Here is a 24440-nt window from a genome sequence, read left to right on the forward strand (position 1 = left end):
ATCCGTCTTGAGTTTCATGTGTTCTAGGCATCTAGGGTAATTCGAGCATTTGGGCTAATAGCCACTTATCAATGAGTGCATACCATGTGTGTTTTTCTGTGATTGGGTTACCTCACTCAGGATGATATTTTCCAGTTCCAACCATTTGCCTACGAATGTGTGGACTTTCAAAGGGTACACAGGGCAGTCACTGGCGTGCTAGTCAGAGGGAAGAAATCACACGCAGACGCACATTCTGCGAAGCAGCCATTACTGTGACAGACCTGGGAGAAAGAGTCACGTGGGCCAAAGCAGTTCTTGGGATGGAGAGAGGCCATGCTGGCACATCAAGAGGCCACCATGCCAGGACACAGGAATCAGGGACAGCACTGAGAAAAGGGACAGCAGGCTCCATGGGCTACTTTTCCTTTATTAGTGCACTTCTGTCGTGGATTGTCTTTTGGTCCTCTGTGTGTGTGTGTGTGTGTGTGTGTGTGTGTGTTCACGTGTGGACATGCACATGCACACATGTGCATGGGTGGATGGGGAGATGAGAGGTTAAACTCTAGTGTTATTCTTTAGACACTTGGATTTTGACACAGTCTCTTCACTGACCTAACTGACTTGGGGCTCAGTTAGGCGAGGCTGGTTAACCAGCAAGCCCAGAAGAGCTTCTATCTCTGAGGCCTCCCCTGCTAGGATTATGAGCAAACTGTATCACCTGACGTTTTTCCACCTGAAACCTGAGGGCCAAGCTCCTTTCCTCACGCAACTGCCTTATCTCTCCTGGGTTTTTTTTTTAAAGGGACACGAGTCTGTTGTAGAACATCCCCAACACACACACACACACACACACACACACACACACACACACACAGAAACACCCACATACACACACGCACACACACGCACACATACATATGCACACATAGATGCATACATACACACATATACATATACATATACCACATACACCACACACAAACATACATACATACATATGCCACACACACATACACATACCATACACACACATACACATACCACACACACACATACACATAGCCCCCCCCACGTATACACATACACACACCACACGAGTGTGCACTTGCACACACACATGTTCCATAAGTTATCTCTATCAGAGCAGCCGTGACTACCTACAAGAGACCATCAAAACGGGATCTGGTGCCATGTCCCCTCCCAGAAGCAGGTAGGAAGGCTCATCAGACCCTTCCCTTGGATCACACCCACTCCTTTCTGTACCTTCCTCCCAGATGTATGTCATTCTGGCCAAGTTGCAAGTGATTCTATGGTCTCTGGATGAGCTAGAGTGTGTGAAGGGAAAGAGATTAACCTAAAGGAGCTCAGTCTACGAAGCCATGGGGAAGTCAGCATCCACGTGGGGGCGAAACTCCGTGCACGGTTCCCACACCTGGAGCTTAACCCGTGCCGTACTCTGTGAGTAAGCACGGCACCTCGTCTGCTCAGCGGCAGTCCACGTGGAAGAGTCCGAAAGGACATTTTCTGCTGTGCTGAAGAATAATCCGGCGTGTGGAGTGGCTTAGCTCCTGAGAAGAGCAACAAGAGGCAAGGTCGTCTGCAGGCTTTGGATTTATTTGATCTTCTAGACATTTTTATTTATATAAAAGACAAACGCTGCATAGATTGAAAATAAGTGCTTTAGGTCTTGATATAAAAAGAGTATTGTGCATTCACATTCCTATTTGAATACATGAGTATGGCTGAAGTGTTCAATAAAAGAATAAAACCTTCCCTTTACGCAGAGTAGTGAACAAGAGTCAACACTTTCAGGAATGACAGGAATGATATTCCTTGGTCTTTTATCTCGAATAAAGAAAAGAAAAATGACACAAACAAAACAAGCCACAGTAACATGACACCATATTCCAGTTTCTGATGATGACCCAGAAGTGAAGTCATTTTTGAACCCTAGAAACCCCACAAGTGGACCAGCATTCTGTCAATTCACCACTAGAGGGCGCAGAACAACAGCTACTGGGTTAGCACTGGCGAGCCCAAAGGAGCAAGTGGGTTGGGGTTTTTTCCACGGCGTTCCCAGCCCACTTTCATGGGAAAGAGAGCATAGATTTTTGCCCTACCCCCGACCTGACTGTGTACCCTACCTACAGAACAAAAGACCCCTCGATGGTTTTCCAATCACGGTCCTATCTGGCTGAAAATAAGTCGCTTCAAAAACACATTTGCTAGAAGAGACTGTGGTCTGCAACATCCACACTTGTTGGTGGATTGACAAACTTCCTATTAAAGCTCTCCAATCTCTGCTCTCATCCAAGTGGATGCAGATTCCCTGTCTCTACATGGGACTCCTGCACGTCCCCTGTTCAAAGATGCACCTGTCATTTCTGCCAAGGTTAGGACCACACAGAGACCAGTAGCCATAGAGAAAGATTCTTAGAGCAGGGACGTTCCCTTGCAGAGGCAGACGAAAACTTACTATGTGTACAAAGAGACCTGACCTAGCGAGGTCACCCGCAGGTCTCCTGAGGCCCTACTTATGTCAGTTTCAAATCATAACACCAGATAAGGTTTGTGCAATCCAATGTTTTCCCCAAATAAGGTGCAAGTGTGTTCATGGGTGTATGTGTGACGGAGGTCAGAGGTCAATGTCAGATGTTGTTCCTCAGGGCGCTGTTCACCCTGCTTTGGAGACAGCCTTCTTCCTAGCTGACCAGTGGTTTCCCAGAGCTTAGATGACAAGGGTGTCCCAATGGACATGGCTTTTGCCATGTGTTCTGGGGGACTGAACTTAGGTCCTCTTGCTTGTGAGGCAATCGTTTTTACTCACTGAGCTCTCTCTCCATGCTTACAGATGCATGTTTCTTATGCTAGATCCTGAGTAGAAGCAGCTTTCATTTCTAGACTGGGGTGGGTGTGAGTAATGGGAAATATGGAGGCTTTGCAGTGAGAAGTGAGGCGGCTGCCTAACAGCCCACAACTTCTTGCTGTAGATGGTGCCACCTGGTGGTGGAGCTAGGAACTATCTCCTCTCCTTATTGGGGATCTAGATTTTTCTGCCCTATCCCAAATAGTTCAAAAGAAGCTCAACTAACTTTTTATGAGGTGTGCTGACTGAGGAAAACAGGGGTCCAAAGTGTCCCGGGGGAGCAGTTGTACAGTATGGGCAGTTCTGCCATTCAAATCCTGCCTGTTATTTGGGAAGCTCGGAAAATGGAACCCACTGGTGTTGTCCTGGCAAGTTGGAAACTCCAACGGCAGGGAGACAAAAAAATTAAACACAATGAGCCTCAGGGGCTGGGTGTGGGGTGCACCATGTTTAAAATCAAAACAAAGGACAATGGCTGGGAACAAATAATAGTAACGAATGCAAAGAAAAGAATTAAAGATCTCAATCTTATCAGTAGACTGTGGGGCAATTTCGTGGGTGGGGAATGGGTCTTCTTTGATTCTGGTAGTCTGCGAAAGCAGAAAGATGGGGCCAAGTTTCAAGGCGAAGCCAGAAGGTTCGTTCACACATCAGATGTGAGGTTTGAATGTCACAGATACAATCAGGAGAAGCAAAGACACTTGGGAGACCCTGGGACATAGTGCTGGGTTGGGACTTAGCCCCCTGGTTCGTAAAGCACCCTATTGTAGAGGGTAATTATTGCAAAACAAAGTGTTTTGTGGCCAAAGCAGGCTGCAAGGCATGGATCCTTCTGGCACATTGTCCCCCCAACCCTGCAGTCGAGGGACCATCTCCCGTGTGAATGATTGTCAAGTGCTAACGTTATGCCGAGCCCCTTCCGCTCCATTCCAGAGCTCTCCAATAAAAACTAATTCCCCGGGGGACATTTGATCATTTCCACTGTCTCCGTGCAGAGAATGGCTATATATAGAGAGATATAGACATATAGATATATAGATATATATAAAACATAGCTATTCGTATTTACACACAGGCATTAATAAAGTGCAAACGTTATTGGCTGTTGTAAAAAAAATCAATCTCATTTCCTGAGGAGGTGCTAGCACAGCTTATGCCAGGACAACACCCAAGGCATAGGATGCCTTCTGTCACTCGTTCCCCCACCGCTTCTGCTATGGTTGCTGCTGCCACCGCTGCCACTGCTGCTTCTGAACATGGAGCAGCTACTAGGGAAGAAGGGAGCAAGTCCTTGGTTTTCCAGAAGCATCAGTCAGGAAAGCAATCCTGCTGCCTCTGGTCTTTGGTTAGAGGACGGCTTCCGGAGTCTTGGCCCAGCCTGCCCAGAAAAAGCTATTTGGTAGTGTTCAGGGAGCCGTCTTCTGGAATCTTCTCCTGGGAGCAGCTCCTCCCGGAGAGTCTATCTGGGTGCTCCAGTTCACTGAAGCGCTCTGCCACACACTGGGCTGTGAGACGGGCCTCGGGGTCGTGGTCCCAGCACTCGGTCAGTGTCTCACACACGATCTGGATGCCCTGCAGAGGAAAGGAGGGGGGGTCCCAAGGGCGCCGTCAGCGGGTGGTCTCCATGGAATCAGTATCAATACATCATTATCAAAGTCCACAGTTCAGAATAAGGCTCACTCTTTCTACGTGTCCACGTGTATGTGGGTGTGGGTCAAAGGTCAATGTCAGCTGCCTTCCTCTTTAAGACAGGGTTTCTCGTTGAGCCTGGAGCTCACTGATGTGGGATCCTTCTGTCTCCTTTTCCTACTCTGCTAGTCTTACAGGCTTACATTGCGGCTCCCAGCTTTTTACATGGATACTGGGGATTCAAACTCAGGTCCTCACGCTAATCTGCATATGACTTTTACTAATAGTCATCTCTCCAGTGCCCTAGGGTCTACTCGTGGTGGCACACATTGTACAGAAAGTAACAAATGTACCCATTACGGACTCTGAAGGACTCCCGTTCCCCACTTTAGGCTGAACTCTCTTTCCCTTGCCTCTTTCATGGCCGCTGGAGATTTTCCTCTTTCAGACCGTAACCTCGATGGCTCATAGGCACCCTTCTGTTTGAACAGAGCTGGACACCCAAGCCCAGAGTAGGACAGGCTCATTGCTTCCAGAACTGCCTAGGGTGAATCATGATGATACCCCCTTCATCTCCATTGACATTAAGCTGGGCCCTCTGACGTGGCTGGCTTTGTGTGCCAAACAGGCCTGACTGTAAGATATTTCCAAGGTGGTCCTTTCCTACGCAGCCCCGCTCCCTGAACCTCACTCCCACGCACGTAAGCCTATCTAGAACAGCAAAGCACTCTCTGTCAGCTGGACTTCATTTTGTGTCAAGAACGTCTTTCTTAATGTTTTGAGTTCTTTCAGAAAATCGGAAGGTAAGTGAATAGTCTGAGTGGAAATAAGATTAGCTCCTCCCATGCAGAGGTCAACGTTGCCTCTGGTGATCTCTGTACAGCTGGCGGAGATGCATCTAACACTCTCCATGGAGAGTTGGTACTGGCCTGGCAATAGCAGTGACTTTCACAACTTCTGGGGGGACCCCCGCCCAGCCCCTAGTTCTTGATGTGGAATCAATTGCATAATTCACCTAACTGAGTGTTGATTGATGGCCCTGTTAAGGGTAGAGTGTTATTGTTGCTATACCAGAAACATTTATTTTGTCCTGACACAGTAATTACAGGCTGTAAATTAAATTAAATATTAAGCATTACCTTGAAATCAATAGGGGCAACAAATCTCATTAAGAGAAAAAATGTATTATGCAAATTCTTTCCAGAATTTTATCATAATGAATAATGGCTTCATTAAGAGAACTTTCTAGGAGCGACTTCAGGAGATGGTGAGAGAGTTTCCACGGGACACACCATTCCAGTGCCTTCTAAATCCTGAGTTTCTACAGCCTTGCATGTTTAGAACTAAAGACAATTTGCCTGAGACTCTGGTGACTACCCTGACCCTGGGAAGTCTGGTTCATCTACTCCCTGATCACAGGGCTGGCTCTGGGCCAGGGCTGCTCTGAGCTTCCTGCCCCATTTGCCTTCCTGGTTGTGCCTGGCTTGCTGTTTCCGGCTCTCCTTTGAACTTCCCTTGCCTTTAGGCAGACCCGCATAGCCATGGTGCTCGAGGATAAAAGACTTCATCCGAAAAAGCAATAAAGGGCTTTGCTAGGGTGGAAAAGAATCATGTTAAGGGAGGGACAGGAAAACACCGTTCTAAGTCTTTCTTTCCCGAGGCTTTCTCTCACTCACAACCTACCCTTCCTTCTCTTCTCCTCCACCTCAGCTATGAGAGCCTTCACTTCCAGTTCTTGGGAAGAACAGCCAGAGAGCTGTGAGGATGTAACTGGACAGGCTGCCCCGCCCCCTCCCTCAGAGGCCAGCTCCTCTGCATTGATTTCCTGTCCCCCAGAGCGGTGAGCCAGCCTCCTCTTTCCCAAGCACGCTCAGACACAGCCCCTCTCTCATCTCCATGCACAGCCAGCACGTGTGAGCCCAGAAAGGCCTCAGAGGAGCAAGGTCAGAGCCCAGACAGAACGGGGTGTAGGCTCCTCCTGTGAAGACACAGGAGTGGACGGCAGACACAGCTACCAATAGATCTTAACTTTGAGTCAAGAGAGCTTGGGAAAGGTGACTAGGGAGTGGCCTACTTATCTGAATGCTCTTTGGGAATGCTGCATAAGCCTGCTGAAGGCAACCTACGAGGCCAGGGTCATTCACTTATATTGGAATTTTCCTTACAAACACAAACCCAAAGGAGTTACAGAGAACCAGGGGCTCTGCGCTCAGAGTTAAGCTCCATCTCCCAGAATTCTCTGCTGCCCAGGAACAGATAGCTCTGGGCCTTCTGACCCTCACCTGGTGGTTGAGCCAGAAGCTGGGGATTTCAGGCCGTCCTCGGTCTCTCAGCACGTTGTCTTTCATGCTCTCCACACAGGGGTGCTCCCGCACCTTGGAACCAAACGGGGGCTCATAATCTTTCACTTCTGCGAAGAAAACAGGCAGAGACAGGACAGATGAGCTAAGGACGCGTGGCTGAGGGGAGTGTGTTTGATGAGAGCCTGGCTGGGTAGGATTGGGTAATCCAGCGGCAGAATGAACCCGTCATCGCTAGAGCACTTGTAATGGCGGTGGATTAAAGTAAGAAGGCATGGGTGATGTTGGAAGGATGCTGGGAAATATTCCACTGGTGACTGATTGTCCAGTCCTTCTAGACATCAGGCCACTAGCTGATACCTAGGGAATATGGCAGACAGGGACCCAGCTTTCTCCTAATGCAGGCACGCTCAGTTGTCGGGGAGGGAAACGGGTTATCATACATGTCATGGTACACAGACACATTCATACAACAAACATACGTACAAATCACAAAGCACTCATACAAGCAAAATAATAATAATAAAATAAATAAAAAATTAAAATACAACATGTTTTCCCCAAAGATGTATGTATTACAAGGCTTCTGGCCCTCCATAGGCCCACAGTAATAAAACATATTCAATAAATGGTATTCAAATTCATGGGGACATTTGCCCTATGGAGCAAGGAAGTTCTGATGCTGTAACCTGGATGGGTAAAGACATTCCTAAGGGAAGTAAGTCAGACACAAATGGGGACTATGTAATGTGCTACCAAAACTTACCCTGGAGATTAGCCACTCTCATGAGGCATAGAGAGGGAGAACTAGGGGGACATTCAGAGTCGGCTGAGGGAAACTCTTCCTTGATACATCTTTCCATGGATTCCCAGACTGATGGCTTTGAGAGTGGGACTGTTATGACAGCCAGTTTAAAGCTGCCGTGTGTCACCATCTAGTACTTGGGAAACTGAGGCTTGAGGAGCAGGCGTTCAGGGCTGCCTGGGTTACGTAGGGCAAGCATGACAAGTCAGTCCGATTCTTACACTGTGGTGGTGCACGGAGTGCCAGGCCACACGGCTGGATTTCCTTGTCTCCAGAAGCATGAGCCAGAAGGAAGTTTTTCCTTTAATGATCCAGCCTCAAGTACTGTCTTGTGGCAGTAGGAAGGAGGGATAAATCCCCTTGGAGCCTGACTCACAGAGATGAAGAGAGAGTGGTGTTTCTCTGGGGTTCAGAGATGATTACTAGGGGAGAAGGGATGGTAATGTGGATTTGGTGTTTATAGTTGATAGAAAGTTTTGGATGGAGAGAACGAGAAAGTTCTGGGGCTGGGGATACAGCTCAGTGGCAGAGCGCTCACCTACCATGCACAGGGCCCTGGGTTCAAGTTCAATCCCCAACACCACGAAGGACAGTGTGTGAGTGTGTGTGTGTGTGTGTGTGTGTGTGTGTGTGTGTGTGTGTGTGTGAGAGAGAGACAGACAGACAGACAGACAGACAGACAGACAGAGACAGAGAATGACAGACAAGCAGACACAGAGATAGAGAGAGAGACCAAGAGGGAGCAGCCCAGCCATAAACATTAGTAGAGCTAAAGAGGAAGACTGGGCTACGTCCACATTTCCCCCCAAATATGCAGGATCCTTTAGCCTCAAGATAATTTTCCTTAATGAGCACAAAGTTTTAGTAATTGCCTTCTGTGCTAAGAACTGAAGGTTTCATGGTAACCTGGAATTTTAAAAAGGGATCGCCTGTTTTCTTTTATTTTTCTCTTTCACTTTCCCAGAAGTGCATTCATCTTTTACGACCTTACCCCAGTAGAAAACTTTTAGGGAGTCTTTATCATTTTATTTGCTGGCTGATCTTAAAAACATTCTCATTTAATCTCTGATACGCTCATACATTTATGTCTCTGCTTTGATGATATCCACCCACCACCTCTCTCCTCTCCCTAGTGCCCCCACCTCTCCCCCTGATTTTACTTTCTCCTTTTTCGTTATCAATAATCCTGGGGTGTTTTCGTAGCTAACTTTTCGTAGACTTTAAGTTTTTCCCTTATTATATTTTACAATGCAACTGCATTTATAACACGGAGACAAACACATGCCCCCTCTTTCCCCCTTTTACTTTGAGCAGCTAAATAATTTATCTACGCTGGCCCTAGGGTGAACTCTGAAATCTGACTTTCGGGCACGCACAGCACTTCTTCCTCCCATTCCCTATCCTCCGTCAGGTGTCAATCCTGAGGCTCAAGACTGAGGCGCCATTTTCTGCCGTCCCTTCCTCGGCTCGGTGCTTTCGATGTTGCTTTATACATGGCAGGCATCCAGGTGAATCCACACTCATCGCCAACGCTTCCTACAGAAGGAATGCAGCTACTGGAGGGACCGCCATCTTCCCTTCCAATTTATCTCACGGCCCAATCCAACCAAAGCGCATGCCTCCCTGTTGCCCTATTCCAGGCAAGGACAGGACAGCATGGAATCTGTGTGAGTTGCGAGTCTCTCATTAGACACCGTACAGGGCCACAGGGTCCACATTTCTCTTTGGCAGCTGTTACCTCTGTGTTCTGTGCCCAGCTAGACACCCTCTACCAAGCTAAGAATTCTAGACCTGCTCAAGCGTTGCCCGCAGGCCTCACTCATTCCTTTATCTCTGCATTATAACAGGCTGATGGAGCTACCCCAGTCTGGAGATGCCAGGACATGACAGCTACCTGCCAGGGGCAGCCGTATCACAAGGCAAACTAGTGCAATCCTCTTCTGGCCTCCGCAAGTCTCTCTAAGAGCGTCTGTGGGGCAAGGCTGAGTCCAGGCTTTGTGTGAATTATAAGTCATGGCTTGGTCTCCCTGATTGTCCCTGATCCCTTCCTTCCTCCCCACGAGATGTGCTTCTCAATGAATAATACCCCCCAATCTTTAGATCAGCCCCTCCTTCTGGCAATACTGCCCAGCCGTCTGCCCAGTAAGATCTTCCTTCCTCTCTTGGCTTCGCTCAGCTGCACCACCAGAAGATGACTGCCACTCCATCGCTGGGGGCCTGCAGACGCTCAGAACTACCCTGCGTTATGGTCGTCTGATGAAGCGCTTTCTTGCTTTCTCCTTCCCGGGGAGCACTTCAGAGAGTACTCAGGGAACCGCAGTTCTCAGAAACGACAGGGCAAAAAAACACTGTACCACAGAGAAGAAGATATCAGGATGACACTCAAGCCCGCTGTCCACCCCATGGCTGACAGGCCGGAAGAAGGAAGAACAAAGACAAGATTTGGATGGCTGAGTTAACTAACTACAGCCAGCTTACTCCACTCCACGTTCCGACCCTCAGAGTCATCTGTGACGGCTCAAACTTCATTTTCATCTTGACCGGACATAGGATCACCTAGGAGTCACACCTCTGCATGTTCCTGAGGTTCAGGGAGGACAGGGCACCCCACTCTGAATGTGAGCCACACTGTCCAACAGGCTGCAATGAAAAACTAAGCAAAAAGCCTCACAGGAGAGATCCAGTTAAGCAAGGTGATCATCGCTACCTCATGTCCCTGTATCCTCGCCGTCTGTACCCCAGAACGATGGACCTAAACGAACCTCTCCTTCCTTAAGTGGTTTTGGTCACGGCTGTCAATCACAGCACTTATTTTAATGTTTCGGTTCAGTGTGGGTCAAAGGAGGTTTCTGTAAGGCATGGGCGAAGGCGGCTGCAGAGAGCCTCAGGCTCGAAGCTGAAGTCGTGGATGCCCAGTGGAAGTGGAGAGGACGCATATTTTTTTTCCACTCAGCAAGAGGAAGCTTCACTGAGTTTCTCTTCGTTTTTCCTGAGACCTTGGGAACTGTGAGACTTCTGTGCTCTGAAAGGATAAAGCCTGCTTCCTCTCTTGGGCTAAAATGGGGAAGGAGGAGGTCAAGGGTCATTCCTCTGCAAGGCTCTGGCGGAGACTAGCTCTCTGTGCCGCATGGGGAGGATTTGAGAGCTTTGTTGACCTTTGAACTTAACATGGGAAAATGGGGGCAAAGAACACCACGGGACCTAACCCGGCAGGTGCCTGTCCCTTGGAAATGACCCTTTAAGAGGGTACGGCGGTGTTTACCGGTCACCTCAGCACAGGGAGGCTGAGTCGAGGGGGTGATAGTGATCTGAAGCCAACCGGGGCTACTGAGTGACCTTACGCAAACAACCTATGCTACAGAGTGAGAGCCCATCTCAAAAGCAATTCAGACAGTCAGTCAAGTAATCTTCCCAGTTAGAAGTGGGGAGAGGATTTGAACCACACACACATCTGCAGTTGTCGGCTAATTAAAAATTAATTAATTAAAAATCAATCAATTCATTAATTAAAAATTAATGGATTGATTGATTAAAATTAATTAATTAATTAAAAACCATGGTGCACTGTGGTGGTCAGAGGACGCCTTTTGGGAGTTGTTCGGTTCTTTCCTTCTACCACATGGGTCATGGGACTTGAACTCAAGTCAGCTGGTGCCTCCACTTCCTGAGCCATCTCCGATCCCTGTGCACACACTTCAAACTGACTTCTTCAACCCCAGAAACGCCGCCCTTGCCCAGTGGATGCGTCCCAGTGGATAACAATGCATGTTTGATATTTTTGTCATACCACGGATTCTGGTGATTCCTCTTTGTCCAGTCTTTCCCCTCACTTTGAACACCCTGGGCCTGACCTTTCTTCTCTCCTGTCCTATGAGGTGCGCCCGGATGGCTTACACGTGGCGCTGTGTGTACTTGTCACTTAGCCAATACACCTAGTGTCTGCTCTGGACACTAGAGCAGAGGTACTGGCTGCTACCCCCATGGCTAACCAGGGAATCCTATTCTCTGTTCTCTGAGCCCCAGCAGGAACATGAAGATGGAGAGATTTTCTAACTGCTCCTCAGTTCTAAATTTCCTCCAGGTTTCCACAGATGTTTGCCTTGACCCTGAACGAGAAGGCAGACCCCTGCCTTAAAATGTGGACTCTGGGAAACAAGGTCAGAGGTCAGACGTCCTGAGGGAGAAGGTTAGCAGACAGGGAGTCCTGTACTAGGGTGGTGGGCACTGATGGGACCCTCATATTCTGTATCATGACATTGTCCTAGGGGTGGAGCAGGGTAGATGATTGACAGCATATTGGTGGCCTGGGTCCTTTGGCTCTGAGTATCTCCCCACAACTTGGTGTTCAATCTACCTCAGTGAAGGAATCCCATGTGAGCTCATATTGACTTTGCCTCTCTACTTACCTTTCACATTTCTGCTTAAGATAATTTAGAAAGTGCACATGTTTAAACCCGTGAAATTACTGAATGAAGGCTTCGAGAAAAATCAAATCTCTTCTCACCGCTGTGCCCCTTGGGTCCTTCCACAAAGGTGGCTTCGGTGAGACTAAAAGCGATTTCAATCATTACCTCGCTGGCTGTAAGTGAGCACTTCTCAGCCTACTTTCTTATAAGAGAGCAGGCGAGTCGCCCTTGGTTCAACAGGGAGAGACTCCAGCAAAACGTAGCAGAAATGAACTACAGGAAACGTGAATCCCACTTGGGCAGGTCTGTCCATACTGCATTGCCGTTAAAGCCACTTAAAGGGGTGGTGAGATGGCTCAGTGGGTAAAGGCATCCACCGACAAACCTGAAGATCTAAACTGTATCCCGAGAGCACGGTGGTGGGTGGAGAGGACCAACTCTTACAACGTGTCCTCTGACCATCACAACGACCCATGGCACACGTGCACTGCCCCAACAAACAATGTCATAAGAAATTTAAAGTCACTTAGACCCATTCCTGGTTCCTTCCTTATCCTACAGAAAATCTGAAACAAGGGCTTTCAGAAACTGCTCCCCGAATCCTGCCCAGAGCTAGTGCCTAGGGACTGCCCCACCCACTGTCCACTGAAAACCTGACAGATGCCTCCCTCCCTGCCGACCTCCCCACCACAGGCCCTCAAGAAGGGTTGTTCTTTAGGGATCTGCTAGACGGAGACACTTCGCAACTTCTGTGCGAGCTATGGAAAAGCTACTTTGTAAAAAGAAATCTCCCCAGCGGTCCTGACTTCCCTCCAGTGCACAAACACTTGTGTTCTGGCTTTGGGGAAGGTGGGGCTGCAGGTGGAGCTGGAGGCGGAGAGAGAACAGGGCGGTCTCATTCCTCTAACCACAGGCACCGGAGGCGGTAGGGTTGGCATCGGGCCAGAACAATGTTAACTCGGGGTTCCTCTGTGGGATCCAGGGTGCTCCAACTAAAGTGGACACCTCCACATGGTAAAGCCAGCCCCTGTGCCATCCTGAGAGTTCATGGGCAGAATGCCCCGTGCTCCCCACGGCGTTCAAAACACACCTGCTCCGAGAGTCCTCTGTTTCACACGAAGCTCTCCCATCCTTCCTGCAGCCCAGGCTGAGGACCAGCTGCTGCTCTTCCTTGTTCTCAGGAAGTCTAGCAGCCCCTCTGAAGGGAAACAGCCTGCCCTTCTCTGCATCACCACAGATCCGACCCCCCCAGACAGCTCTGGTATGGCTCTGGCCATCGGCATCTGGCCCACAGCTGCTGTGGCTGTAATTGGACGGTGTCCCCACAAGGCAGTGATACTCTGGTTTTATATTTACTTTCCAAATGGTGCTGCTGCCTTGGAGTCCATTCAACACAAATGGTTTCCATCCTGGTCTTCTCGAAGTTTCTCCAAACCTCCTTCCCTTTTGCTTTCTGCTTGGCCCATTGTTCTTTTGGACCCTCTTGAAGGAGAAGGAGCTGTCTGTGTCAATCCCTTGCTCACCGGCCACCTTGTACCAGCTTCTATTCCGAGGTCCAGGTGGCCAGGGACTGGGGTTGGTTCACATATGAGCCGGTTCTGGCTGGGGATGAATACATGTTGTGCCTGCTGTGTTCCCCAAAGGGGGCCTTGGCTACCTCCCTCACCCGCCTCCCACACACCACAGCACAACCACTTATCCAGACCCCAGGCTAACCGCCTGGCCTGGGACATAGGCTCTTTGTCTGCCCTTGTCCAGTTGAAGCCTTCCGCCTTGCCTCCATCAGAAAACGGTGGCCCGCCAACCATGCTTCATCTTCTCCCCAATGTGTTCTCCCCATTTTTCTTACGTACTCTCTGAGATGCTCTAAGCGTCTGAGGTACCCACCGAGATGGCGTTACCCGTCCCCTAAACCTGCTAGATTTTTCTTTGTAAAATGATTGTATTCACCCGTCCATCCCTTGCTGGACATCAGATCTGCTGCGGACATGTCCCAGCTCCACTCCTTCCTGGACCCGGTCCCTGGGGAGAGGGAGCTTCTGGGCCTTCTGCTCTTGCCCGGTGTCCTGCTACCTTCCTGATAGTCCCGTATCAGGGAGGCCCAGCTAGGAAATCGTGGTGAGCCTGCTCCCGCTGCGAGCTTGCTAACAAGACCTTGCCTCAAAACTGAAAGTGAACTCCTGTTCCTCAGCAGGGAGAACAGTGCCTGAGCACAAGAACCATTCCTGTGGGGGTGAATCACTACATCCTCAGAGAAATAAGGATAAAGAACCCAGATTTTAAAGCATCTGTGCGCAGAAATTAAGAGCCTTCCTGTCTCGTAACAAAGATCTGGGGGCTGGGAAGATGACTGGTAATAAAATGCTTGCCCAACAAACTCAGGGACCTGAGTTTAAACAGAAGAAACCAAAATTTAAAAACCTAGTTTTTTTTTTCTTTTTTTAATGACAGCACATGCCTGTCATCCTAGGGGAGACAGAGGAGGCATACCTGGGGTTTGCTGACCAGTAAACCTGGCCTAATTGGTAAACCCTAGGGAAGTGTCTCAAAAAACAAGGTAGACATTTCTCGAGAACAGTATCAGAGGATGACCTCTGGCCTGCACACCCACATGTACACACGTAAGTGCACACACACACAGAGTCCACATGAGTGTAGTGTACACTCACACACACACACAGAGTCCACATGCGTATACACACATGCGCGCGCACACACACACACACACACACACACGCACGCACGCACGCACACACTCAGAGATTCACCGCGGCAGACAGGAAAATGCAGACGTTCAGAAGTGAGGCCGGTAAGGGATACCACCTCATCCGGTACTTCTGAAGAGCTGTGTGTGCCTCTGGTGCAGGATGCACACAGGGGCTCTGAGCCCCACATCACCTTCCCAATTCTCCACCAGTCAGGCTGACTCTGTCTTAGGAAGGGGCAGGCCAGTCGCTACCGGGCTCCCGACTCCTCTGTGGAGAAGACCACAGCATGCTCTAAATGCCACTGTGGACTCAGGGCACAGACGGATGAAGCAACTGCTTCAGGGCGGTGATGATTCCTTCACCGGGACCAAACCTTCTTCTTCTTTAGACCACTCTGCTTACCACGGTGCTCTTGGTACTCTGTGGTGAAATTTCATGCTAAAGGAAGCTTAGTCTGGCTTCTGAAGGTACCGTCTGTTTACACTGTCTTCTTGGTGATGCCAGGGTAATATCCCCTGAGCTGTGCTTTGCTTCAACCTCCCTGGAATGGCTCTGCACAGAGACCAGACTGTCTGAGAGAGGAGCACTTGAAAAAGGACCCCAGAGTCACACAGCTCACTGTCCTCCCTTGGCATCTACTGCTTTAGGCTGGCCTGGACCTCTAGCTCTGTCTCCTTCCGACGTCTCCTTTTGCAATTGGCGCTATAACTGAGCAGTCCCTGCGGTGGAGACTGCGTGTAAGAAAGTTCATGGCAGAGTGTTAGTCCCAGGAAACTGTTTGAAACAGAGTCCAGAGACGGGAGCGGAAAGGAGTTTAGAGAGAGAGACCCTCAGAGTGGTATCCGTGAGGGTAGATACAGCCTCAGTTTCTACAGCCAGAGTGAATCTGGAGCGGAAGTTACCATCGGACAAAGGAGAGTCAGGATGGGTTCCATCCAGTTCCTGCCTGTCTTTACCAGGAAGGTTGGACAGGGCTTTTCTGAGATGAGCTGCACAAACTGGACCTGGCTCCTTCCACAAGGAAGCTTGTTTATCCTGTGGCTATTTTTAGAGCCCATAAAAGCTGGCAGGCGAGGCTCTACTCACGTGCCCCAACTCTCCCTCACTCCGCGACTGTCAACAGGAAGGGGATCTTGTCTGTGACCAAGAAGAAAGTGGAATGAGCCAGAGCCTTAGGCTGACTGCTGATAGGACCACAGAGCACACAACCTCAGGGGCTAGCGACAGGAGCCCGGCTCTCCAAACGTGGGAGAAGATACTGACAGCCAGAGAAGCCGATGTTGGCAGGGTCAACATGGTCTTGGACATGACTCCTACCGTCTACAGAATCATTTTGGAGCTGCTGAAGCTTCCAAGCAGAAAATCACTTATAATGGCTGATAGTTGCTAAACAGATTTAACTTAAGGAAAACAACACACACACACACACACACACACACACACACAGACACACAGAGATACACACAGACACGCACAGACACACACAGACACACACAGAGACACACACACAGACACACACACTCAGACACAGACACACACACACACAGACACACACACACAGACACACACACTCAGACACAGACACACACACAGATACACACAGACACGCACAGACACACACAGACACACACAGAGACACACACAGAGACACACACACTCAGACACACACAGATACATACAGAAACATACACACAGACACACACAGAGACACACGCACACAGACACACACACACTCAGACACAGACACACACACACACACAGACACACAGTGCTACTTTTAGAAGTATGGAGGAAGACCTCTCAGGCAAGAAACTGGGGGAGAATTGTACCAGGCAGATAGGAATCTCCATCTTCACAGAGGCCAGACAAACAGATGACAGTGGCTCAAGAAGGGATGAGGAAGAGGACACTGAGATTCTCCTTGGAGTTGTGGCAGCCAACCGTATTCTGCCAGAGATAAGGACACAGAAACAGCAATGGGTCCAGTTGGAATGGCCCTGGACAGTACATTGGGAAGATTGGGTTGGTAACGAGAGAGGTTGCTATTTAAGCATCAAAGTGAGCAATGGCATTTTTGCACATCCATCAAATGAAAGACCCACCCACTGTCTCCAGCTGATACAAATGCACAAAGGGATAAATCATGAGGAGCAGTGAGAGGAAGGATGGAGATTCCTTCTGCTAATTAGCAAGGAGTAAGAAAAACAGAAACATCTGCAGGTGGCAAACATCGAAGTCTTAATTGCTCCGAGTGAGAATTCTCCCGGTAGATCCTTTTCCAATTAGCAGGTGAGATTATGAACAAGTCCGAGTATCTTCCCTCTGTGTTTACTCCGTACAGACTGAAAAATGGCGTCTCTACAGAGGAGAACCTGGCGGCCAGACTTTCAAGCTGACATCAGCAACCCTGCCCTTGGTTCCATGTGCTCAGAAGTTACCACAGTGTCCGTGGTGCTGTTATTCCAGACACGCCGCTTCAATCTAATGATGAGGAAACGCCAGCAAAATCCAAAGTGGGATCCAGGCTCTGAGGTGCCTGCTCCTACAGCTTCACGAGGATTAAGGGCAGGAAGAATACCGTGGCTGAAGGAACAGCCCGGAAGCCTGTGAGTGAGATTCATGGGAATCCTAACCCAAGCCCTCTTCCAGAAACGCCCATTCCTGGTGCCTCGAGAATAAGTAAGGTCTAAGAGTCAACACACAACACTGCACTATTGTCATTTCCTAGCTTTGGCTGTGTTACAATGTTTCTTCTCTTTCAGATGTAGCGTAAATTTTCAACTGGGTTAAAGGTGGACTGCTAGGCTCGAGTCTCTGACTTTTTGTTGTTTATGGGTTTATGTGCTTAGGACAGGATGTTCCTCTATAGCCCAGGCTGGCCTGTAAGTTACTACGTAGCCCAGGCTGGCCTGAAATTTGTGCCAATCATCTTTGCTTGGCACTCTGAGTGCTGGAATTACACGCGGCACTCTCTGTATACATTTAATTTTGTGCGTATGTATGTGTGTGCATGTTTATGAGGCGGTTCCTGTGTATGCATGAGTGCCTGTGGTTGGCACTGGGCCAACATTCTTCTGTTGTTCCCCCACTTTATGTACTGAGGCAGGGTCTCTTCCTTAACCTGGAGCAAGCTGCACTAGGATTATAGGTGCCCCTCTACAAGGCCCAACTGTTACATGGGTGCTGAGGGGCTAAACTCATGTCCTCACACTTGTGTGGTAAGACTTTATTGATTAAGCCATCTCCTTAATTCTCTATGAGCTTCTTCTTGCTGTTTTCTAAGTCTAGAAGTATAAAACAGAAGTCAGAAAGCACCAAGTCAAGCCTTACTTCATGTAGATCAGGTGTGGGTGTACGCTGTCCAGGTGAGACCCTGAAGGAAGCCTGGAGAGTGGAAGAATGGGTAATGGAAACAATGTAGCGAGCTATCGATCTGGCTTCCTGGCCATCTGGGAACAATACCCCCGAGACAAAGTGCAGGAGAATGCTCTCATCTATATTCTCAAACTCAAGGCAGCCGAGGTGCTGGCTAAAACATTTTATGTCAGCTTGACACAATAAGCTGGAGTCATTGTGGAAAAGGGAACCTCATTGAGAAAATTCCCCCCAGCACACTGACTCCTGGGGCATCTTTTTGATGGATGATTGATGTGGGAGGGTTCAGCTCACTTGGGGCAGTGCCACCCCTGGTTTGCTGGTCCTCAGAGTTCTAAGAAATCAGAGTAAACAAGCAATGAAAACCAAGCCAGTAAGCAGTGTTCCTCCACCGTCTTCTCAGTAGCTCCCCACGTTGTGTTTTGGCCAGTATCTCAGCACAGGTACGAGAACCCTAAGGCGGTCTCAAACCTTGGAAAGGACCTGATGTACAGCAAGGGGACCTGGGAGAGCTGTGCCATTCTGCTTGGGGAGAACGATCAAAGAAAGAGCAGAGGAGAGAGCTGAATGTGGGAAAGACCAGCAAGCTGGACAGGGTTCACAGTGGAAAGGCAGAAGTGAAATCTTATAGGCTAGCCGCCTTCTTCAGTAAGCTCCCCAGAGTTTTAAACCCCAAACAGACACATCAACCCATCCCACTTAGCTTTGTGAAAAAGAATTCATCTCTATAAGAATAAATATTTAGGTCCCCCCCCCCAGTTCTTTAAATCCAAATGAGAAGAAACAACAAAACGCCAATGCTCATCTCACTATTACCCTTTCGGTAAATTGAAGTAATTCTCATCCCTGTTTCCAGTGAGCACCTCTCAAAAGATACTCAAATATCTGTGGGGAGAAAAGCAATTCTATATAGATGTGTGAAAGCAGACGTATGGCTTTTCACTTAGACACCCTGGCTCTTCAGAATAATCCCCAATAATCCTGGAGTAGCTATGGGCTGCACTATCTCAACCGTCTCCCCGAGTGGAGTGCAGTGGTCTGTGCTGAGCCCTGGAACGGTGCCTGAGACAGACAGCATGACGTCATCCTGGGGGGATGGGGGGCAGCAGAATCGCATCATCCCACCACTGGCTGTGCCATGACCAAGTACGCACCTCCCACAGCGTTGCAGCGAGACGTCATTTCCCAGAGTACCAGAGCCATGGAGTAGACATCCGTCTGCTTGAAGGACTCCATGTTCTCCAAATTCATCCTGGATTCTAGAACTTCCGGGGCCATGTATCTCGCTGTTCCCACCTAAGGTCAAAAGAGAACACAGAAAGACGCTCATCCTTTGATTCTGAAGGGACTGAAAGCTTGGGCTTCTCACAGGTCGATGACTGTCCGCTTCTAGAGGCTTCTCGATTCGTTCTCGGAAAACACTAATGCGTTTCGGTCATAATCACCCTCACTGTCTTCTCGTTTCCCGTTCACTTCGTCTGAACCCCTTCTTGCTAACAAGTTCTCTATCTATTTCCGTCCCTTTAAAGATGGTCCGCTGCTTTGATGTGGGTTCCTTAAGTATCAGTGGGGGCTTTATGCCCAGTTTTTGTGGATGCTAGGAATCAAACTGAGCGCTCTGTGCACACTAGACAAGGACTCTACACCCCCAGTCCTGAGCAGATGCACTTTAAAAAAAGATAACATAGTGCTGTTTTAAATGATGAGAATGATACAGGTAGACACAACACGTACTATTATTTCCTCTCCCTGAAAACTCTTCAAAGACTCTAAACTAAGCACGTTCAAACTAGTACCCCCCCCCAGGAGCCACTAATCTGCCTATATGTTATTATATGCATTCTACCATTCAATATTGCTACAGACAGCCTGAAGGGCCACACCTGTGATACTTTAGACGCTTAAAAAAAGATTCATTTAGTTATATTTTATGTGGTGGGTATTGTGTCTAATGCCTGTAAAGACCAGAAGAGGGCACCAGATCCCCTGGAGCTAGAGTTACAGGGATTTGAGATGCCACGTGGGTGCTGGGAACTGAGCCCAGGTTCTCCGGAGAGACAAAGAATCAGATAGATTCCCTAAAAGCAGACAGAGAGATAGAGAGTGGGTATGTATTTAAGGTGGCGAACTTCCAAGATGGCTGGCTTCTTTTGCACCCTCTTGGCCTAATCTAAACCTTGGCATCTTAAGACAAAGACCTTTAGGCTTTTTCTCCCACCAGCAGGCCTCCAGATGGAGTGGCTCACCGAGTTCAAGGCTGGGTTAGGACACGTTACACAAGAGTGTGTTAACGAGCCGTCCTATCTTTCCTTAGTTTCCTCCCCTAAATTAGGGGAAGAAAGCCCTTCAGAGCAGAGAAAGCCACCAGCCCTTAAGAAGAGACTGGACTGGTGCTTTTCGAGTCCCTCTCAGCTCTGTAGAGAGCCTTTTTGGCTGTGTGTCTGCTGTATCTCTTCACCACCAATCAACATCTTGCTTCACTGGCTAATTCTGCCTGCTCCCGTTTGCTCTATTCGAGGTTCCTTTATGGCCACCTTTCACCCTCGAGATTTTTTTCTCCCTTTTAATTCTTTCACTGGCAGAGAAAAGGAACCTGATCCAATCTCTTCAACTTGGCGTCTCTGCAAGAGCAACAAGTGCTCTAGGCCTCTCAGACATCTCTCTACACTCTTACATGTTTATTTTCGCCTTTGCAAATCAGATTCTTCTCTTCCCTCTTGAAACTCTTAAGACTCATGATGAAAATAGTTGCCACCCAGTGGGGTCACCTAAGGACCGTTCCATTTTAATTTACCTCATGGCCCGTATGACATAATTTCATAAATCTCTGCTAAATTAAAGTCATGTGAAAAGACCGAGTCATACAATAATTTCCAGGAGTGGGATGTGTAGTCCCATTCTGATTATTTAGGCCTGTGGTCAATTCTATGATTGACATAAAACAAACAGGGAAAAGGAAAAAACTATTTCCAAGGGGAATTTTCAAATGAAAGCGCCTGATACTGCAGCATATACGAGTTCATCCAATGCCAATCATTGTCCTGTCATACAGAGGTCAACTCACTTGATGCCACTGTTCCAAAGAACAGTTCTTACTGGCGTGTCTTTGAAGACATTTTTCTTTTTAACAGAGCGCTCTGTGAGCCACTGCCCTGACATATTAATTTTTTCCGTGTCTCGGCGAGATGACCTCCACACTGCATTTGCAGCTGGGGACAGAGCGCTGACAAGGCAGAAAGCTCACGAGTTTGGTTCAGTTCAAGGAGGGTTTTAGAGTGTGCCCCATTAGCCAGCTAGAGGAGACAGCCCTGCTTTTGGACCCTCACTGGCATCTTAAACCAAAGACCCTGTGGGCTTTTTCTTCCACCAGTAGGTGACTCAACGGATTGGCTCACCAAGTTCAAGGCCAGGTCAGGACAGGTTACATAACACTTGCGCCAACCTCACAATGGACCCAGTGTGAGAGGTATCAGCTGTCACCTGGGAAGGAAATCTCCCTTCTTTCTGGTCACCCTCCAAATGCGCCTTAGTCAAAGGGCTTCCATTTGGATCTGGGACAACGCTTCAAGAATAGAATCACTGGGCTGAGACAATGGCTCTGTCAGCAAAGAGTTGGCCACACGAGCAAGAGGACAGCACTCCAGTTCCCAGAATGTACATTTAAGGTGGCTGTGCTGCCATTCCCTTGCAATCCCACTACTGTGTGGAAGGGGCAGAGGCGGCAGTATCCCTGGGGTTAGCTGTCCATCCAGCCTAGCCAAATGGGTGAGCTCGTTTCAGTTAGCAGCCTTGTCTCATTACAGAGGGTGAGTAGCCACTGAGGAATGAATCTCCGGCCTTCACACAAATACACATGTATGTACACACACATGCACACACACACACACACACAGAGAGAGAGAGAGAGAGAGAGAGAGAGAGAGAGAGAGAGAGAGAGAGAGAGATGGAACTACTATTCTCTCCCTCAACCAGTACTCATTGGTAACTTCCACTGCGCTGAGACGTCTTAATGTGTTAGATCCCTTAGATAAATCTCATAACGTAGCGCTCCATGAGACAAGAGGCCTGGGGTGTGGTCCAAGAGGGGAGGTGAAAACAGCCAAGTTACTTGTCAGCCAGGGTTCCCCCAAAAAGTTGGCTGGATAAGGGAGGTGTGGCTTACATTCACAATTGAGTTTTGTTCACCCGTAAAGAAGAAGGGGAAGACGGCATCTACGGGGAAAACGAATGGACCCGGATCATCCCGTGAAGTGAAACAAGCCAGGCTCGGAAGGTGCATTGTTTTCTATCCTGTGGGGAATTTAAAGGAAGGAAAGTAAAGTAAAGGGAGGGGAGAGGCTTATCAGGGATGTGGAGGGGGAAAGGGAGCAGGGGAAGGAAGGGATAATAGGGCGCTATTTATCCAAGGCACTGTCTGAAGTTCCTTATGTGCATAGACGGGATGTCACTACGAAACCCACCGCTCTGTATAATTTATATGTAGTACGACAGTGAGTTTGTCACATGAGAGGCAGGCAGACGGCTTGCTGCAGAGGCACGAGGACCTGAGCCCAGAGCCCCGAAACCCATGTAAAAGCCAGGTCCATTGGCATGCCTCTGTAATACCCGTGCCTCTGGGTTGTGGTGGGGTTTGGGGACCAGGACTCTAGAGTTCACTGGCTCACAGTCTAACAAATCAGCAAGTTCTGGGTTCAGTAAGGAACTCTGTCTCGAAAACAATGAAGAAAGACAGCTGATGTGGACCTCTGGCCTCCACACATGCATGCTTGGGTAAGTGCACCCACACACACCTATGAAACACAGACAGACAGACAGACAGACAGACAGACACACACACACACACACACACACACACACACACATTCACACCTTTAAGTGAAAAATTATAGAAAGAAAATAAAAGAAGGGGGCAGAGATGAGTCCGGAGACACAGCACCAGCTTGCACTCACCTGCCCGCTGTTGGCCAGGTCATCCACAGACAGAGTAGGGTCCAGGCGCAAGGACAGCCCGAAGTCACACAGGCAACAGGTCAAATCGTTCTTCACTAGGATGTTAGAGCTCTTGAGGTCCCTGTGAACAATGGGCATCTTGGGCCTCCCACAAGGAGTGTGGTCACTGTGCAGATGGGCGATGCCCCGGGCCAGGGAGCTGCCCAGCTTCCGCAGGTCCTCCCAGCTGATGACGTGCCTAGTGAGGTACTCCTGCAGGTTGCCCTTAGCATGAAACGCCGTGATCAGCCAGTACTGCTTGCCCATCTCCGTCTTCCGCTCCTCGGCCGTCAGGAACTGCAGGATGTTCTCGTGTTTCAGGTTGATGTCAGAGAAGATGTCCTTCTCCGTTTTCCACGAGGAGTATTCCTCGTAGGGGAAGATCTTGACAGCCACGGTCTCAAACTGCTCTGAAGTGTTCTGCTTCAGCTTGGCCTTGTAGACCTCGGCGAAGCGGCCCTTCCCCACCAGCGTGTCCAGCTCGATGGGCAGCAGTTCCGTATTGTGATTGATGTTGTTGGCGCACGTAGAGCTGATGTCAGAGCGGTCGTCCTCCAGGATGATGGCGCAGTTGTCGCTGAAATCCATGAGCTTCCGGGGCTTGCTGCTCTCCCAGGAGGGGCTCAACTTCTGCTGCCGGTGGACACGGTAACAGTAGAAGATGGCAATGACAGCTATGGCAATCCCCAGCGGAGGCAGGAGGCTGACGCCCGTCACTTGGATAATGACCAGCAACAGGTCAGGACTGCTGGTGGTGTATTCTGATGTGGAGAGAAAGAAAAGGAGAGAGTGCATTAGGGGCTGGAGGTGTGCACCACCAGGAAGCCCCTGAACTGGGTCCGCAGCAGAACCTAGATAGGGATTCCGGCCGATGATTCCACACACTAGCACACCATCCCCGCCCTTCCCAGTGTGAAACCGAGTCAGAGATGACCAAGGATACCATACAGACCGAAGTTTGATGCATAAGGCATTGTGAGATACTAGTTTTAAGTCTCTTCCTCATGAGTAATCACAACATACAGAAATGGGGAGAGGGTTCAGCTGGTAAAGCATCCAAGGACGAGGACCTGTGCTTAACCTCCAAATGTAAATTTGCACACACTTGCGATCCTGGCTTGTGGGAAATGGAGGCAGGTGGGCTTCGAAGGCTCATTTGTCAGTCAGTCTAGCCAAATCAGCGAGTCTCAGGTGAAGCGAGAGGCCCTGTCCCAGAAGGGGTCCATACCATTCCGAAGAAATCCACTAGTGTATACATGCACACACTTGCACACTTGTGTACCTACAGACACAAACACATATGTATGTGTGTACATGCACACTCGCACACACATGCACACACACACACACACACACACACACACATACGCACACACACTC

The 24440-nt window shown here is 49.0% G+C and overlaps 1 protein-coding gene across 2 annotated transcripts in view; it reads right to left on the bottom strand.

Annotated features, from left to right (window-relative positions):
- Positions 1-1578: 1578 nt before the first annotated feature.
- Tgfbr2 (transforming growth factor, beta receptor 2) overlaps positions 1579-24440 on the bottom strand; it is an 88483-nt gene continuing 65621 nt past the window's right edge. The window contains exons 5-8 of one of the 2 annotated variants that reach the window (XM_087563925.1): positions 23022-23821; positions 19226-19367; positions 6760-6887; positions 1579-4420 (exon numbers count right to left, since the gene is read on the bottom strand). In XM_087563925.1, the coding sequence (XP_087420051.1) occupies positions 4241-4420; positions 6760-6887; positions 19226-19367; positions 23022-23821 (1250 nt within the window). In that variant the 3' untranslated portion in view covers positions 1579-4240. 2 annotated transcript variants of the gene reach the window in all.

Source organism: Rattus norvegicus, chromosome 8, assembly GCF_021556685.1.
Source record: "Rattus norvegicus strain SHRSP/BbbUtx chromosome 8, alternate assembly SHRSP_T2T, whole genome shotgun sequence".
Taxonomy (NCBI): Eukaryota; Metazoa; Chordata; class Mammalia; order Rodentia; family Muridae; genus Rattus; species Rattus norvegicus.